Source organism: Populus euphratica, unplaced genomic scaffold (genome assembly GCF_000495115.2).
Source record: "Populus euphratica unplaced genomic scaffold, PopEup_1.0 scaffold1227.1, whole genome shotgun sequence".
Lineage (NCBI taxonomy): Eukaryota > Viridiplantae > Streptophyta > Magnoliopsida > Malpighiales > Salicaceae > Populus > Populus euphratica.
Window position 1 is genome coordinate 31,902 of NW_011501084.1, and position 18,926 is coordinate 50,827.

The following is an 18,926-nucleotide window of genomic DNA, read 5'->3' on the forward strand; positions in this document are numbered from 1 at the left end:
AGTGCCATATCCAACAAATGTGAGAAAATACCATCAAAGCGATGGATGACAATACCCTAGACAGAGTTCTTTATGGATTATGAAGGTGCAAAGACGATCAAGTCGGGAAAGTTCATGAGATTGGAGACGGCAATGCTTGAATACATTTTTTTATTCAAGATTCAAGCTGCCGAGGAGCCACAAGGTCCAAGGATTGCAAAGCTTGTGGGATATTCAAATCCCACAAGCTATATAGATTTCATGATAATCCCACATCACTAACTTTCTATGATAAGATAAGCTATATAGATTTCTCAACTATCCCACAAACATAACTTTCTACGATAAACAGATATAGGATTTTCAAATAGCTTTACACCACAGATATTCTACATTTGACTTTATGAGGTTCACAGCAAAAGGAGTTATAATAAAAGGCTTAACATACCATCATCATCTATAAACCTGCATTTCAGGGAGGAAATCACAAGAATAACCTCATACTCAAAAAGGAAGGCCCTGGAACAGGAATAAAGTCAGAAAACCACTATCCGACCATGGTACCAGCTAGTTTCCTACGTAGTAGAGGAATCTACCAACAGAAAAGTAAAGAGTGGGTTACCATCCCCAGCACATGATACCAGCAATCCTTTTAGACCACTTTATACAAGGTGTTGACCGAAAAGGAAAGATGATACAAGTAAATGGAAGAAGTAAAGGAAATCATTTGCCTGTGTCATCATCTTCTTCTTCATCATCGTCATCTTCCTCTTGCCCATCATCCTCCTCTTCAGAGTCACCATCTTTCTCCTGCAATTAGGAAAAACAAAGGAAATCAGACAACATTTGAAATCTCTTTGGAAATCCTATTACTGATTCTAATAAATTCTCATTCAGTTTGACAGGCTTGATATAATGGTACAAAACTTTTATTTCATTTTGATAAGCAGCAGAATGTCTGTCATATGAAACTTCACATGTATTGTTTAATCTGTCATCAGAGCTGTGCCTAAACTGGAATCATCTTAAAGGATGGTTTCTCGCTAAGAAAGAGCAAGCAATAATGTCATTACTTGAACGGTGCCTAAACTTCACATGTATTCTTCAATCAGTCATTAGAGCTGCACCTAAACTGCTATCATCTTTATGGACGGTTTCTAGCTAAGAAAGATCAAGCAATGATGTCATTACTAGGAAAAAGAATAGAGCATCCCTGATATACAGCCATAACAAACCCTGAAGAATGAATTTAAGATCCCACCAGCAACCCTTTCTTCCAACAGGATCAAAAAAATCTTTAAATAACTAAATATGTTTTACACAATTGGAATTTGTTGATGCCCAAAGTGAGTTAGCCTGCATTAAAGCACTATGGAACACCAAATTCCTGCTATTCAGATTTCAGATTCTTCAGTAACTTCAATTTTTTCGAAGGTCTCATTTTCACGCCAATTGTAAATTGATTTGTATATCAATCCAAAAACATCCTTGAATTTTGGCTTTCATGTCCAGTCAAGTTTTGCTAAAAGACTTTCTATCAAGTTCATACTTCTGCAGAACTAGTATCTTTCATCTATTCTAGTTTCAATATCTTCATATCCAACAAGCCATCAAGAAAACCATCAAATGAACTTTCCAATTACCAACAATGAAATAATGAAAAAAAAAATGCATGCCCCCAGCTGAAATGGAAGGAAAAACACAAGAAACGTTATAACATTCACAAAACATAATAAAATAGGATCTATTTACCCCTTCATTGGCTTCGTCCCCATCAAAGTCCTCTTCATCAGGATCCTACATTGGAGAATTAGGAAAGTTACACTTGCTTTCAAGCTTCATTTTCAAGAAAAAAAGGGAGGAAAAGGACTTGACAAATAAATCAATTACAATGTTAAAATATGAGAGTGGATTGGGCCATAAATCCTCCTTAATGATCTCTGCAACCTGCAGTTATTTTATTTTGTAAGATATTGTAACAGCTTCAGTAAACCTATTTGGTAAAGAAGAAAAATATCCATAATGCTTGTACCAAGGAATAAAGCTCTATTACTTTGTAAGCTACAGGTTCAACTTACCTCATCCTGCATGTCATCAATCATGCCTTTTGGCTGAGTGTTACTAAACCAGCTAAAGAAGCTGCATTTAAGCAGGTGAATTTGAAGGTGAGGCACAAAATACAAAATATTACAAAGAACAGATTTGGAAAAACAACAGGCAATTTACTAAAGTTCAACGATGATATAAAAGACATCCTGCAAGTACGAATTGTATTCCACTTAAAACTAAAACAAGCATGCATCATAACACTATTACTAAAACAAAGATCAAATTGACCCTTCACACACTCATCAAATGGAAAGACATCATAAGTTGGTTGAGCAGGAAAATGAGCACCATGACTAGTGACAATCAAACAATATAGGGTAAACTTCATTTTTTCCATTATACATTAATCAATGTTCCTCTTCTACACCTTTAGTTTAAAATTCTCTTAAGTTACCCTTCCGATTTCAAAAAATTCCCAACTTTATCTTCTATCCATTACATGGCTGACTTTTTTTTATTTTAGTTTTGAAGTAATTTTTTTTCTTACTTTTAAGTGCTAACATGGAGATTATAGCAGTTATAGGGATCTAAGAAGAAAAATGAAAGAAGTTAGGAAAAACCAAAATAAACAATGAACAAAACAGAGTTACCCAACAATAAATCATCTTTTGAAAGAAGAAAAATTGAAATTATTGTTTGCACAGTGAGATTTTTTTTAATGTTTCCCTTATTTGTACTAGTACAGATGATATTTATAAAGATAAGAAACAAACCATTGGAACACAAGAACCAGCTTTGGAGTAAGGAAATAAGAGAAAAAGTAAACAGGTAGAGAACATAAACCTTTCATCAGCCAAAAGCCTCTTGTTCCCTTTATTTACATGACTAACTCCATTTGGAAGACCCTTCACGTTTTAGAAATGCAATTAAATAAAAAAAACAAAACAGAATATACAACTTAGAGAAACCTGTTATGAAATGACAAGAAGAAGTTACCGTGCCCTCTTTCCAGCTGATTGGTGTGGCAGTAATCTCTGTTGTTCCTTCATCATGGAAGGCAAAAGATTTTATAAGCTTTGTCTCTTCAAAGTAAGGGTTGGGTTCAAAGTTCTGCAAATGATAAAAAAAGAATCAAGAACTATTCAATCAATCCTACAAAAAAAAAAAAGAAAAAGAAAAAAAGATGTCAATTAATTCTATTCAAGCAAAGAAAAGACAGTAGAATCAGTTATTCATGCAAAACTGAACAAGCAGGGGACAGAGAATAAACTTACAAATGTTATTGAATAACCAGATTTAACATCTTTTGAATCCTCCACTTCCAACGAACTTAAAAATTTGAATATCTACCAAAATACAAGAAAGGAATCAAATTTACTACACAGACAGGCAGCTAGGGGAAGGGAACAAATGAAAGCGTACAAGTTAATATTCAGATCATGCAGGAACAAAACCAAACCTTTTGATCCTCTTCACTCAGAAGAATACCTAGAGCAGGATGGCTTAAAAACTGTAGGGAACCACAAACCATTAGATGTAATGATGGACTCTGTTTCGGGGAAGGCAGGGGCATATTATAATAGCAGTTAAAAATTATATATTTTGATAAGAAAGTAGATGAGAAAAGATTGCTAACCGCAGTCAACCAGAAGTCAGGTATCGACTTGATGATCTCATTCCGCTTATCATACACTGGCTTGCGTATCTCATTATACTTTTGCTCTACTTCCAAGACCTTATCACTTGCCTCTTCATTAATCTATGAACACAGAAAAACCAAAGCACAGTTCAAGGTATAAAGTAGCAACAAACAGAGACAAAGAAGGAAAAGAAATATACAAGTGTCAATAAATAAATAAATAAATAATCAGACAGTGAACAAACAAGGCATATCATTCAGAAGGCCAACGTTCCCAACATACTGTACACATAATCCTTCTTCAATCATGATTTAAACATAATCATCCTTCCTGATTATGTTTTTTGTTATTAAACCTGCATTAGCTATTGGTTTTCTGGAACAAGTATCCATCATCACATAACCAGATACTTATAACTGGAATTAAAGAACTTGATCAATCATTTTAGCATAGCAAATCAGCACATCCAGGTATCTGACAGCATAAACCCAGAATGGATAACCTGAGTCTGATTTTCAGTGTATATATAGGACAAAATGTACAAATCAAAACATTATGCTAAGTAATTGGACTCTAACAAACCAGAAAAAAAAATCTCAAATTTCATACAAATATATATGACATTGAAAGCGCATACACAAAAACATGCAAAGTTTACACTACCTTTTCGAGATCGTCTTGGATCTCCTGGAGCTTCTCGATAGTGAGAATGAGTTCTTCATCGATTTGGTTATTATGCCCCTCGCCCAACTCCGCTACCGTCAACTTCTTACCCTTGTTGTCTGCCACCATTTTCTCTATCCACCAAAACGCCTAAACCTCTCCCCCGTTCTCCCTCGCTCTCACTCTTTGTTTATGCTGTTGATGACTTTCTAAAACCCTATTGCATAACCTCCTTGTCTTGCTTTCGCTTTTTTCTTTTGCTTCTATTTTTTTTATTCCCTGCTTTTTCCCGTCATAGTGAGAACAAAAGTGTTAGGGTTTTGCGAGTTTGAATCCGCTGCGGAGTCGATTGTGGAGGTTGGGAGTGTTTATTTTGGTAGTAAAATTATTTTTTAAAATATTTTTTATTTGAAAAAAATAATAAATTAATTTTTATATGTTTTTTTTATGATTTTGATGTAATTATATTAATATATATATATATATAAAACATTGTGATAATATATTTTTAATTAAAAAGTACTCTACATTAAATTAATAAACAGACACTAAGTAATAACAAGTAAATTACTGTATTGATACTATTGTTTAAAATGATTTTTAAATTATTTTTTATTTAAAAAATATTAAATTAATTTTTTATTTTTTCTATAATTTTAATATATTGATATCAAAAATTAAAAAAAAATCAATTGAAAAACAACCTCCACCTCATCATCAAACACAAATTCAAATGATAAATAACCAATAAATAACTCCCAAAAATAGTTTTCATACTCATATGTCAAAACCTCAATTTACCACCTTCAAAATAAATATATCATAGATGAAGTTTTCTAAAAGATTTAAAAGATCTAAAAGATATAGAAAAATAAAACTAGTCTTTTAATTTTCTAGTAAAACAAACATTACTTTATCTAGTTTTCCAAATAATTAGAATATTACTCTATTTTTAAACTATCCAATAATTTTCTATAAGACAAAGAGCTTTTAATAATCATAATCTATATTTCACAAAAAAAAATAATCAAAACTATCATGAAATTTTGAAATAATGGGTTTTTAAAAAAAATTCAATTCTATATAAAAACTCAAAGTTGTATCATCTAACTTTTAAAATATTAAAAAATGATATTTTTTTTTTAATTTATCAATGTGAATATTTAAACAAGTTTATATATATCTTAACTAATCTCATAAATTCTAAAATTAATAATTATATAAGTCTCTAATATTTTTAAGATTTATAAAATTTGATCTAGTGATTTTTAAAAAATAAATTTAAAGTTTAATTAGTTGAGTTATATTTTTCAGAGTTATTTTATTTTTTAAAATATATGTGAAGGTGCAATTACATTTGTTTTGTTCTCATTATCAATTGGGAATGTTTATTGATAATTTATATGGATTGAAAATTGTATTGTCCTCCTTGTTGTTATTACCTATCTTTACTCGAAAATGCCCCTGCAAATATCCAACCTGCAATTTCTTATAATGAAATCACAATTACCTTTGTTAAGGAATTGGCTCGCACTTCTCCAGTCAACTGAGGACCAATAGGTGCAAATTGCATGGTACAGTGGTCCAATGGCCATCAGGCCTCACGCCACTTGGGCCTAATGTATCATTTCCTTTTTTTTGTGTTCATTTTATTCAAGCTCTTTACTTCGAGTACAAGGAAGTTTTATATGTCTTAACTGATTCCTTAACCCTTGGATAATCCAAACTTACCATTATAACTACAATGCTTTCTAACCCTTTGAGATATATAGACACTGACATGGTACACAACCAAACAAACACCCCCCCCCCCCCCTGTCTTAAGCTCCACTTATGTTTGATGAAACGAATATTGTCTTCACTTAACAAAATGCCCTAATTACAAAATGAAGATTATTCAAGATCTTATTTATCATAGATCCATAAAAAATAATTTTTAAATATTTTAAAAAGCTCTATTTTTAAGGGCTCCATTCATCTTAAATTACCTCTACTTACTTATACCCGTAACAACAATTTATTTGGAGCTACATTTACACTTTTCTTCTCATTCTTTTATGTTTTTTAGGCTCTAAAGTATCTGTCCATAATGATAGGATCTTTTCATTTATAAAAAGGGATTAAAGATTTAGTTCATATAGGATTGAAAGCTAGGCATAGAAGAGGGTTACTAGGCCTTAGATAGAATAAAACAAACTTAATTCATATTTGAAAACTTAAGGCAATAAACGCAAGACAATTAATACATGAAGATGATTAAAACTTTATAATATATAACCATACCATAATAAAAATAAAAATTGTAAAAATTAATAAATAATATACTAACCCAACTTATAATTTCACAATCCACTATATATGTTTACTTGTATAAGTGAGGAACGAGATTTATACAGTAAATTTTGATCTAATATTACTTGTTAAAAATCAATTCAACTTAATAGTTTAAATTTTTAGATAAGATTTCAAGATATGATTTATATTATTCTCTAACACAACTCCTCAAGTGAAAACTCTCTAAACTTTAAACTTGTACAAGTCTATATTATCTTATACTTATTTTTTATCAAATAAATAAAGATGGTGAGATTCGAATTCGTAACCGTCTAATCATTAAGTTTCTGATAATATGTTTAAAAATCATCTCAACTCAATAATTTAAACTTTTAGGTAATATAATTTATATTATTTTCTAACATTATTGATGCTTATTCTTAGATATTGATATAATGTTACTAATATCCTTATCTTAATTACTAATATTATGACACTCAAACCTCTATAATGTTTTCACAAATAAATTTATATAAATGATTACGCTTATTCCTTATTTTAGAGAGGAAATCAATCAAATATTCAAGTTCAATATCATAATATAAAAGGTTTCAATCAAGTAAGCTCTCAAGAAAGATGTATTAATAATACAATAGTTTTTCTAGCTTTCATTCTCTTTTTTCTTGTTTAGTTTCTATATTTAAATGTATAGGAATCAAGAATATTTATTAGGATTGAAAAAAATTAGTCATTATTCCTCGTACAAAAGGAGTCATTGCATAAAATCTTACAATTAATTTGGGTATATTAATAAAATAGTTTGCTCATCCTATTTTATATTTTTCATTTTTTATACCAACACTTGATATTTCTCAAGTTTCCCCTACCAAACTAGGTTAAATAACTCTTACAATATGTCCAACATGCATAATCCTCTTAAGAGCTTTTTTGGTATGCAAAGAGAGTATCATGATTATCATCAGTTATATTTAACTATTTTATAATTTAGTAAAAATAATTAAGTTAAAAAATCTTGATCACTTGAAGGTTCAATATTTAAAAAAAATAAAAAAAATGCATGATTTTAAATGAAGGGTTAGTAGTTAGTTATGCTTAATAGAAGATAAAAATTAAATAAAAATATTATTTTCTTAAGAATGGCCACCTTACATGTTTCTAATCCTAAGATCAAATTCATTCATGCCATTGTTTTTCTAATTATTTTCTAAGTTTATTTTATTGATTAATTTTTAATCAAGCCTCTTACTGGAATTCAAAATTTATTTAGAATAATTAATTTATTAATTTTTATTTATCTATTTAAGTTATTGGAACAAAAAATTAGCAAGGTGATCAAAGTTGAGCTTGAAAGCTTATTTTATGGTCAAATCCTTACTAATTGATTTTTTCGTTCTTGAGTGACCCAACCCAAGTAATGAGAGATTTATAAATAAATGTATCTTGTCAATTTCATAAAAAATAAATAAAAAATACTGGCTATTACATAAAATCCTCGAATATCACAATCTCAAAGGTAAAATCTTATTAACTTAAACATCATTTTTATTTATGACCTCAATACAAACACTTCCACAAACAAAGGTAGAACTCTAATCATACCTTACCATACCCATAGCATTTGCAGCTGCTTTCATGTGGTCGTTGCCTCCATAACTTTTCATGTTTTCAACATGGCTTAGTTGCTTCTTCTTTTTTGTATTAATTAATATTTTATATTTTATATGTGCTTAATCTTTGATATTTATTAGTTCAGAAGTTAGTTTATTGATCATTATTTATATTATACAAGTATAATATTATAATATGTGTTTATACCTTTCTTACCCCATCTTTTTTTTTCCCTGAGTGAATCGAGATGGGTCTTTACAATTCCCATAGACCTTTTGAGCGTGGATTATGCCTTCTCGAATAAATTTGTTAAAATGAGTACATTTTGATGATGCTTCTGTTTATGGATATGTTTTACAATTAATTAATTGGTTAAATGTAATATTTACTTTGTTTATGTATATATATTTAACTTATTAATAAAATTTTATTTATTTTTAATATTTATTACATATTTAATTAATAAATTTAGAGTAAATATAAAGTTTTTAGGACAAAAATATTTTATAAAAAAATTATAAAATTGTTATAATTATGAGAGTTTTATTACATCAAAACATTGTTCATAAATATTTTTAGTTAATACTCTATTAAAACTTAATATTAATTAGAGATGTTGAGATTGATACGTATTATGTTCTTTTTTTTATGAAAGGAAACAATTGTTTTTATAAGCTGAGGTATGCAGAATATTTAAAACTAATATGTAGGTGCTTATTGAATAACATGTATACTAAATTAATTCGCATGAGAATTCTAAATTGAGAGATCATATGTGTTTAAGGAAAGATTAATGTGATAATTGTATAAGTGATCCTTAAACTTAAGATCACTAAGTTTATATAAAAAATATCATGTTTTGATCTTGCAATATGTTGTTATAATCAGTGGTAATAAATGAGCAAATATTGGGTATAACATGAACTATATAAAGGTATTTAAATAATTAAAAAATAATTCATCTTCCTATGTGAATTAGAGAAAATATTTTATGTCTTCTCAAATAATATTAATTATAAATCCTTATGTAAGGTGAAATGAGATTTGAAAAGAATTTCAAATTTTATTCAAATAATCAAGTACTATGATATTGAGAATAAAAATGATTTGATAGAGTAGACATACTTTATAGTATAATGTTTAAATCATGATACTATTGATGAAAAAATAATAATTACATTAAGAAATTAATTACTAGAAAGTTAAGTCAAACCACTTATAATGTTTTTAATATTTGAGGGATTATAACAGGTTATTAGGCATTGTACTTGACTTCAAATATAAATCAATTAATTGTTGAATTGATAATAAATTAATTTTTTATAATTTATTTCATTTTATTTTATTTAGGATTATGATTTATTATGTCAACTTATTTGGAAACCTATTAGGTCACACATTTAAGAACCATTGGTCAGAAATTAAAATGGAATAATTGATCAAGTGTAACTTGATTATAAATAAATTTTAGAAGTTGAGGATTAGAATGTAATTAATACAGGAAATTACAATTCTAGACCCTTAAACAATCATATAAGGACTTGATTAAATAAATTTATAAAATTAACCTAAAATAATATATGTGATATTATTTGAGAAAAAAATTGATATTTTATTATTTATAAGGTTTTTAGGTTTTCCTACAGATAAAAATATATGCCTTTTATTTTCTAAAGGTAAGTAGAGTATATAAACACCTAAAACATATACAAAAAAGCTAGTATTTTAAAGTATAGTGATCAGTCTCTTCTAAATCTTTTTAAAAAAAGATTTAGTAGTTTTTTCATTGGTAGTTCATATAGATTATCATTAGAGGTCAATTATTTGAACAAATTGTAGTATTCAAGTAAATTTTTAAAACAAAAAGAAAATCTAATCTTTTAATAATATTTATATAAATTTTAAACAATGCTAACATAATTATTAGAACCCCATAAAATTTTTAAATTTATGATTTTCATTGTGTATATATATTTCAAGAAACCAAACGGTTTCTTTTTTGTCTCTATTTTTTTTATAAAAAAAATACATATAAAATGGATGAAATACTTGCCTCTACATGATTACTTAATGATGTTTTGAAATTCTCTTTTTATGTAATATCTTGTAATGCAATAAACCAACATTTCAATTTCGAAAATTACACATAGAAAATGTAGCAAACCATTATATTACATTAATCCAAAGATGTGAATGTCATTAATGAATCTAGATGGAACTCTCTTGATGCTAATCAGACTGAAAAATCACTTTTTAAACATGGTAACAGCATGTTCAAAAGCCAAGAAAGAGATTTATTAATCGGGAATAGAATGATGCAATTGGTAGGTGAAGCTAACTTATCTAGATTCTATAACTATCTCAAATGAAAGAGCATAAATCGGTTAGCAAACATTTCTGCAGAAACAACATTCCTTGGCTGGCTGGAAGCTAGAACAATTCCGCAGAAACAGCATTCCTGAAGGCTTCAGCCTAGATAAAAAAATAGATCTTAAAAAAAATATAATATCTCATCTTATAATTATAAGTATAACCTTTTTATTTATCTTTTTTTCAAATCCGGATATGTAAATATTCCTTCTGTATTATTTCTTAATAGCCTCGTAGCTTTTCATTGGGCTTCTTAGCCTTTAGCATCCCATTAATTTCTCTTCTTACTCGTTGAATAAATTTTTAGGATTTTCTATTCTGGATAAAAGAACCCATTTTATATATCTCAATTTATATGTATTTGATTCATAGAAAAACATTAAAAAATTTAATTTTAAAAAATAAAATTAAAAAAATAAGTTTGGGAATGTGATTGTGATTATTTTTTAAAGTGTTTTTTGTTCTAAAATATATAAAAATGATATTTTTTTATTTTTTAAAAATTATTTTTAAAATCAAAATATTTAAATAATTTAAAACATACCAAAAAAATTAATTTTTAGCAAAATAAATAAATTTTAAGGGAACGGGTTTGCACCGCGTTCCCAAATAATCTCTACTCTTTAGCCCCTATCTTATAATAGCAAATAAATATTCAATCAACAATGAGAAGTATAGCCTAATTGGTCAGGCTCTAGGTTTGCTCTGTAAAGATCACTAGTTCGAATTTCACAAATCTTAAGACCATTAAAGATTTATATGATCCTTAACTTCAAGACCCGTAAAATTAGTCGAGATATATATGAGCTGATCTAGATATTCACATTAATAAAAATAAATAAATAAATACTTAAATAAATTTCATGATATTTTACACACTTATCATATCTTTTACCACCTGTTTAACTCCCATAAGTATAAAATATGGCTTCTTAACTTGTCCTTTGAGTTATAATACAAAAATTTTCATTTATCGTTAATAAAGTGATGGAAAACAACAAGAGTGTCTATTCTATAATGAATATTAAAAAATAATTTATGTTTATTTATTCGTAGCCCAGAATAAAAAAGATTGCTGGCTCCGCCCTGAAGCTAGAACAATTCTGCAGAAACAGCATTCCTTGGCTGGCTGGAAGCTAGATGATCCGTGTGTACTAGTAATCTGTAGGATCTGACTAGGAAAGGTTGAGCTCCTGATACAATCACCCCCCTGATATAATCCAAAAACACTTGTTCACCGTGATGAAGTGCTATTGTTTTCTCCTGCAACCCAGTATAGTTTGACGGTGAACAACACTTTTTCTGACAGAAGCGGCCCATCCTCATGATCCACCATTTTCGCATTCCATCTCATACCTCGCACAATTCTCCTCACCTTGATAAGCACATCAACTTTATCACGGAATATGACTGCTCCTTCAGGCCTTAAAATACGATCCATCTCTAGAAGAATGTCTTCCATATTGCACCTGCAATGGTTGCAATAAAACAAAAATGCAAAGATTCTTAAAATACCATAATTGAAGGTTTGCATGTTTCATCAAGAAACGCTAAAGAAGAGCGGGTGAGCAGCAACATTGATTTCATTTCAAAATTAACTTCCTATCCTTGCAAAATAACGTCCACTTTTGAGAAGGAAGTGGTGTTTAGGTGAGAAGCAATCAAGAGTTTAAAGTATACACACTGACCCATTTAAGACAGAACGTCCCTTGACCTTGTTGGTTCTCTCTGTTGTGGATCAAAATAAGTTTGCTGCGATCCTAGTTGGTGAACTAATAACTTGTGAGACAGAAAACAGAGAAGAGAGAGCAAATCCTAGGACAATTCAACGTGTGATACATTTTACACTTCCAATTGACGCAAGTCATGAAACAAATCCTAGGACTTACATTCGTTATTCTTAAGAAGTTTTTCAGACCAACACTAAAACATAAAATACAAAAATAAAAGAATGGATCCAACTTGTTATTTTATTTTAAAGCAGGATTTATAAAACAAGGTATCAACAACACATATGGATACCATGATTACAAGTGATTTAAGACTTCTTGGTATTTTAAAACTTTATTAAATCATAAGATAAATAATTCAAACCGTATAATGAACACAGGGACATAGTTAAATATAATCATTTAAACTCCTATAAATCATTCCCACTCAGGCTGTCATTTGTGCTATCAAGCATTTTCCTCAAATCCTAGAGCTCTATTCTATTAGAATTAAATAAAAAGTATCAGAAACAAAGACTTACTTGTCTTTATACAAGCTGAAAACACCATTTGCATGAATAAGATCATATGTCCTTGGGTAAGTGGAGAATGCTTCACACCTGATGCAGAAAGTAGAAAGATCATAGGATAAAGTAAGACATTAAAGAACGTAAATGATATAAGAGAGACATAAGTCCACCATAAACAATTTTTTCTCAATAAAAAGAGTTGGAACTCTCAGTAGAAATGTACACATACACAAAACAGTAATAAGAGTTATACCCTCGTTACTTTCTTCTTGTACTCCTATAAATGAAAGTTCGCAAATTAAAAATTTAATAAAAACCAGAATAAGATTAGACCTTCCCCATACTACAGTAAGATTATTGGGTAAAATTTAACATATTAAATATCAGAGCATGAAGCTAGTTTTCACATGGCCAGGTAGAATAACCACGGTTAGAGCATAGCCAAAATTAGTCGGTAAAAGAGTAAACACTACCACCTATCAAGCTCCATCTACAACATAGTCTAAATTGATTTTTCTTGCTTATCAGGAAGAACAAAAGATGTATTAGGTTCTCAAATCCTCTAAGATATCAACCATGCACAAAAGATACTCACAAATATAATTTCTTTGGTTTATGGTTCCCTTTTCTCATCTCCACAATTCTTTTCAAGACCAGATAGAAAGTCATCAATATGCAAAAGTATGAATGACATGGGAAATTTTTTTTATCCAATAAGTTCGCAATGTATTCATTGGAAAAATGTTGTTAAAATGCTTATATTTGGTTCATAACATCCCATATTAACTAACCTTCAAATTGGTTATGTCCTAAACAGTGGGCCAAGTTAAGCTTCAAACCTCCAGTAAAAGTGAGCTGAGAGGCTTCTAATTCTAAAAACAGCCAAAATATTTGCTTTAAGAAAACTTATATCGGGGAGAAGAAGATTTGGATTTTCCTTTCACCCCAGACTCAAGATTGTCCTGTTTAAAGAACCCATTGCACCATAGTAGTGCTCTGGATTGGATCATAACCAAATAGTTGAGACATGAAAGACTGGTGTAGCTAGCACCAGATAGTAGGGACAGAAGCCTCGCTGAGTTGAGGCCAAAAAGAAACGATGTTAGAAAAATGATGGGGAAAGTGAAGCCGTGATCAACAGAAATTTATGGCTATTCTATCTGCACTACTTAGTAGTAGAAATTCAATCAACAAAATAATGTGAGCAGAGAAAGGAAAAAAAAACAAAAACAAAAACAAAAAGGGCATGTTCCAAAACTTACCAATCATGATATATGCCAATCAAGCCACGCTCGTATATGACACCCAGAGTGTCTCTTTCATTTATTGTGGGCATAACATTCATAACCCACAATTTTGGAGATTCAAGAGCTACAGCAAAGCCTCCCATGCCAGCATTCATGTCCATAATGTTGCGATACCTCCCTGAGTCAATGACACTGTTTATCCTCTTATAGGCATTGACATGCTTCTTCCATGTTCGACTGTCCCCTAGGAATATCTCATCTGACAATCCTGGAATGGAGCCACTGGTTATTCTGGAAGGAACAGCATTAAGTCTCTCTGAAAATGGCTGCCATGCTGCACCAGTGACTTCATCTGTCTCAGGATGAGGAGTTACACATGCCTCCATTTTCTTGTACCTAGAAAAATACGAAAAAATACAGTAAACATGGAGCAAAAGTTTTCTACCTCAAACAAATAACTTCAAAGAACTTATCATTCTGAATAATTTGAAATACGCAAGCTACTGAAATCTTTCATCATGGAAACCCATCCTCATTGAAGCTTGCAACTTAAGTAATGGTAACACTACTGGCGTAATTTCAGTCATAAATATTGCAACAGATGGCAATCCACTCAAACAGGACCAAATAACATAAATAAATAAACTAACAAAGCAGCTTAGGGAACAACAATCACATGGATCAGCTATATCAATGTTGTTCTTGCTGGAAATAACAGGCAGAAGTTCCGCAACAGGGAAAAAAAAAATCTACCAAAGTTAAGCTTCTTTCTAGCAAATTGTCTGGAGAATAAATATTAAACATATATTTATTGCTAAACATTCACAAAAACATACCAAACATCATCTGGATTTGTTGATTTACACATAGTTGGTTTAGGATCTTGCTCACGGCAAAAATCATTATTTATTCTTTTCTGCCAGATAGCTATTTCACCAATCTCATGCTTCTTTTCCCAGCAAAGAAGCTTGGCAACCTCTTCGATCTTCCTTTGTTCCTCCTCCAGTTCCTCTTTAGGACGCTGCCATGCTTGGTAATTATTCTTCCAGTTAATGGGGGGACCAGAAAGCACCCAATAACCACCAGGTCTAAGAACACGGTCAATTTCCATCATGTACATTCCATCTGAAAAGGGAAGTCCAAACTTGAAGCTCTCAATGACTTGCATTGCAACTATCTAGCCAAATAATATCAAATATCATGAAAATAAAAACATATAAACTATGAAGGCCACAACCGCATTGAAGGTCCATGTCACTAGCCATCCTACACTTTATTATAGCCAGATAGCATAATATTTTAACTGATCCAATGCTGGCTAAACTATAAAAAAAAACATCCTGATGGCTAAATTCCATGATGTCCTGATTTTGCAAGTCATGTCAACAGGGCCAAGGTGGTTCGGCTGTTTCACGCTTCTATATGGTAATTGGAATGCATACAAAAAGATAAATCAACAGCAAGAAACTATTTAGAGCACTTGTCTGCAATGCCTTTCTTAAAAATACTTTATAGTTTTATACAACAAAGCATAGGTAATTATTCTCACCATTAGCACCCCAAGGGATCAGGCAACGAGAACAGTGGGCCATGTCGAAGGCTCTAGATGGATATGGAAGCTTGATAGTTCCAAGAACACCAATAACAGCAGGGACGCCTCTTTCCAATGCAAATTGAATTTGTGATTCATGAGAGTCCCTTGGTGCAAACGACATAGCTATAACATTCTTTTTGAAAAGGTATGCACCCCAACTTGCAACCTAAGCACCGTCAAAAGCAATGAGCAAAATGAAATTCGAAAGGAGAGTAAATACCAAAGCTCCACGCTGCAGAGTGAAGACTGAGCAAAAATCAGACCATTAAGAAAAACAGTCATTTTTGTTGTGTGAGATGCAGAGAAGAGACCACATGATAGGAAAACAAAGGCTACTAGTATAATTTAACTTACCCCACATCCAGTATCTAAAGCAGTTCTAACAATTCCATTATCCATGGGGATAACAGAAGCGAGTTCATTAATATAGGCATCTGCTCCATGAGGAAACTGTGTTCCTCCACCAGGGAACCTAAAGACGTTGCCCTCGTACTGAATCCAGTTCTGAACAGCCTTCTCAACGGTCAAGCTCTTATAAGGAGCATTAACAAAGGGTACGTAGTCGCGACTCTTGGGCCAAGGAAATGGGCTTGCATATCCTTTTGGTGCTGGAATAAGGCAGGGCAGCTTCTCGTTGTCAGAAGGGCAATGGCGTTCCCTGTAGATCATATTATCTCGGGGAAACGTCATTGCTCTCATTTGATCTTGACAAGGCGTATAATCGATGTACTTGTCTTCACAGGGCTTAAACTCCTTGACTTGTGCTCCATCATCAATCATGCCAGCATCACCACTTTTCTGATAATTAAGATTGTTGAAAACACTGCAATCTGTCTGTTTGGAGATCTCTAAGGCTATGTTATCACCCTTTCCAACGCCACTTCGCCTCCAAGCACCCAGGATGTAGAAGAAACAGCATAAACCCGCAATCATAAATATGGAAAACAAACTGTTATTGCTTTTACGGTCTCCTGAATTCCCTTTTGTAGCCATAACTCACCTGACATATGAGTAAATGTTGTCGGAATTAAAATTAAGAAATAAAACTGCTTTTTCTTCTCCCCTCTTCTCTTCTGTTATGATGGCAAGCAAGCAGATAATAACAAGTTAAGTGTTAATCAAAGAGAATTAATTACTCTTGGATAAGTAACAACAAACCCTGTTCTTATTATTCATTAATCGAACACTAATGTAATGATTATACGACGGGACATGTTCTCTTTGTGCCGCAAAAAGTCAATTATAAAACAAGGCATGTACCCTTATGTTGGAAGGAGTCAAATACTTCCAGTATATGAAGAACAAAATCCCAATGAACACGGTTTCTTGATTTCAAGGACCAAATCAAAAGATCCAAAAACTGAACAATTCTCACGGAGGATGAGGATGATGTCGCGTGGTTCAACAAATCAGAAGAAAATCACTACTGACGTTTCATTTTCAGAAATTTGTTGTGTGAGAGATGCAGAGAAGAGACATATAGTTTTTTCACTTCTGATTGGGCGAGGAGGTTTATCCACTTATCGTCATCTACCTAAATGCAAACGTGGAGAGGGACACGGGGATCTCTCTTCTCTCCTCGGCTTCCCTCTCGCCTCCTTCATATCGTTTGCCTTTTTATTTATTTATTTATTTGTGAAATACTTCCATGGCCCCTCTATTCTTGCAAAGTGTTCATACTTACCCCTACAATCCAATCTTGTTCTCAATTTTTTTTTTTTACGATTAATCTAACTATAAAAACAGCTGATTTCACTTGATTAACATTGTTAACAGATCTTTAACATTGTAATTTTTTTGCAAGATTAAATTAATTAAGAAAAAACTAACACAATAAAATCATAATACAATAAAAAAATAAAGCCTCATAAAACATTCCCTGATAATCCAATTTGCGGCTGCATTTAAGTGTGCTGAGTTCTAGCACTGTAATTAACATACCTAAATAGAGGGATTATGCATGACCAGTATTATAAAACACAAGGTCCTGTGTGAAAAAAATTAAAGTAGAAGGGTATATATAACTAATTTCTTTAAATAAAGGGACTACTAAAATGTATTTTACCATAAAAACAGCTCTGAATTTTCTTTCCCGAACACAAAGCTGATAGACAATAGTTGAGATTTGCTAATGATTTCATTGGAATAGATTCAACTTAAACCAAACAAAAAATAAAAGAGAACCCACTTCCATTCTTCATAAACCACACCCACTTAACGCTAATATTTAATTTTAAGATTAACATTAATGTTAGGTAAGGGATGAATATTATGAAATAATAATAATTACTGCTTTGCATTTTCTTTTCATGTGACTTCCTAACATCTTCCCCAGTCGGCTCCCTTCTCAGACCTTCAACTAGGCCATTATTAGCCTTTTCAACATAATGTTCATGGCATCAACAATAAAATAATTTAAAATAAAGAAAATCCAATTAAAATGTTTGGATTGGTGGGCTAAAAGCTACTCAATCATAAAATCCAAAATGAGTCTTCAAGAAAATATATATTTCATCCCAAACTTTATGATATCCCTTCTCAAACCCTCATCTTATGTTCCATGTTCCACAAATAACTGGAAATGAGAAAGTTGTTTGATTGCATAAAATATATAAGGGAAATGGAAATTCTCTTAGAAAATAACTAGAAACATGCTGCACCCGGTGAAGCCGTGTGTTGACTAATTTTTTTGGGTTTTTTCTTCTCTGTTCTTAGAGTTACTCCATTGATGAGAGAGAGAATGGTGATTTTCTTTTAAAAAAATCAACAGGTTTTGGAAGAGCTGATTCAGCCCTCTGGTGGGCTCTTTCTTTAAACAAAAAAATGGAAGCTTGGGGGTTTTCAGGGCTATCGTTGTTGTTTCATGAGCATAAGGTGTTGAGGAGGAGGAAAGTTACAAGTAAGACAAAGAGGTAGCAATAAGAACAGTTGCAACAATAGTTATGGCAGTTGCAAGAGTTACACTAACAAGAAGGAACGTACACGACAAAGGAGTTAGTAGTTAGTAGTTGGTAGTTAGAAAATAACGATCGGGCTTACTTGTGATTATGGTTGGAGTTTAATTTTTTTTTTATTTTTTAAAAATAATTTTTAAAATTAGTATATTAAAATAATCCAAAAATAAAAAAATAAATAATTTTTAATAAAAAATAAATAAATTCAAGTTAGTCCACGTTTCCATGTCCTTAAACAGTATTTGGAAACACTTTAAAAGATTAATTACTAGAATTACTAGAAACCAT

At 31.1% G+C, this 18,926-nt stretch overlaps 2 protein-coding genes across 3 annotated transcripts; both read right to left on the bottom strand.

Annotated features, from left to right (window-relative positions):
* Nucleotides 1-258: 258 nt before the first annotated feature.
* LOC105117212 (NAP1-related protein 2-like) lies at nucleotides 259-4,680 on the bottom strand. The gene is made up of 10 exons (XM_011014788.1): nucleotides 4,332-4,680; nucleotides 3,665-3,787; nucleotides 3,488-3,538; nucleotides 3,303-3,374; nucleotides 3,025-3,138; nucleotides 2,872-2,933; nucleotides 2,058-2,118; nucleotides 1,870-1,926; nucleotides 1,732-1,776; nucleotides 259-789 (listed from the first exon to the last, which is right to left on the bottom strand). The coding sequence occupies exons 1-10, from the start codon at nucleotides 4,458-4,460 to the stop codon at nucleotides 703-705; spliced, it is 801 nt and encodes a 266-aa protein (XP_011013090.1). The 5' UTR covers nucleotides 4,461-4,680; the 3' UTR covers nucleotides 259-702.
* A 5,827-nt stretch (nucleotides 4,681-10,507) lies between these two features.
* Nucleotides 10,508-17,281, bottom strand: LOC105117213 (probable methyltransferase PMT2). Of its 2 annotated transcripts, XR_840693.1 has the most exons (8): nucleotides 17,060-17,281; nucleotides 16,039-16,684; nucleotides 15,640-15,850; nucleotides 14,927-15,215; nucleotides 14,106-14,486; nucleotides 12,856-12,933; nucleotides 11,709-12,073; nucleotides 10,508-10,676 (listed from the first exon to the last, which is right to left on the bottom strand). XR_840693.1 is itself a non-coding variant. In XM_011014789.1 (7 exons), exons 2-7 carry the CDS (start codon nucleotides 16,675-16,677, stop codon nucleotides 11,839-11,841), a joined length of 1,833 nt encoding a protein of 610 aa, XP_011013091.1. In that variant the 5' UTR covers nucleotides 16,678-16,684; nucleotides 17,060-17,281; the 3' UTR covers nucleotides 11,521-11,838. The 2 variants fall into 2 exon arrangements, 1 of the variants encoding a protein (XP_011013091.1); XM_011014789.1 differs by lacking the exon at nucleotides 10,508-10,676 and having other exon boundaries at nucleotides 11,521-12,073.
* Between the last annotated feature and the right edge of the window lie 1,645 nt (nucleotides 17,282-18,926).

Coding starts and splice junctions, on each gene's coding strand:
- LOC105117212 (XM_011014788.1), bottom strand. CDS start 4,460: ATGGTGGCAGACAACAAGGGTAAGAAGTTGACGGTAGCGGAGTTGGGC. Junction 1,927..2,057: donor TTGATGACATGCAGGATGAG/GTAAGTTGAACC, acceptor AAATAACTGCAG/GTTGCAGAGATCATTAAGGA. Junction 790..1,731: donor GGGACGAAGCCAATGAAGGG/GTAAATAGATCC, acceptor TCCTAATTGCAG/GAGAAAGATGGTGACTCTGA.
- LOC105117213 (XM_011014789.1), bottom strand. CDS start 16,677: ATGGCTACAAAAGGGAATTCAGGAGACCGTAAAAGCAATAACAGTTTG. Junction 14,487..14,926: donor ACAAATCCAGATGATGTTTG/GTATGTTTTTGT, acceptor GTATTTTTCTAG/GTACAAGAAAATGGAGGCAT. Junction 12,934..14,105: donor ATTGGCATATATCATGATTG/GTAAGTTTTGGA, acceptor TTTCTGCATCAG/GTGTGAAGCATTCTCCACTT.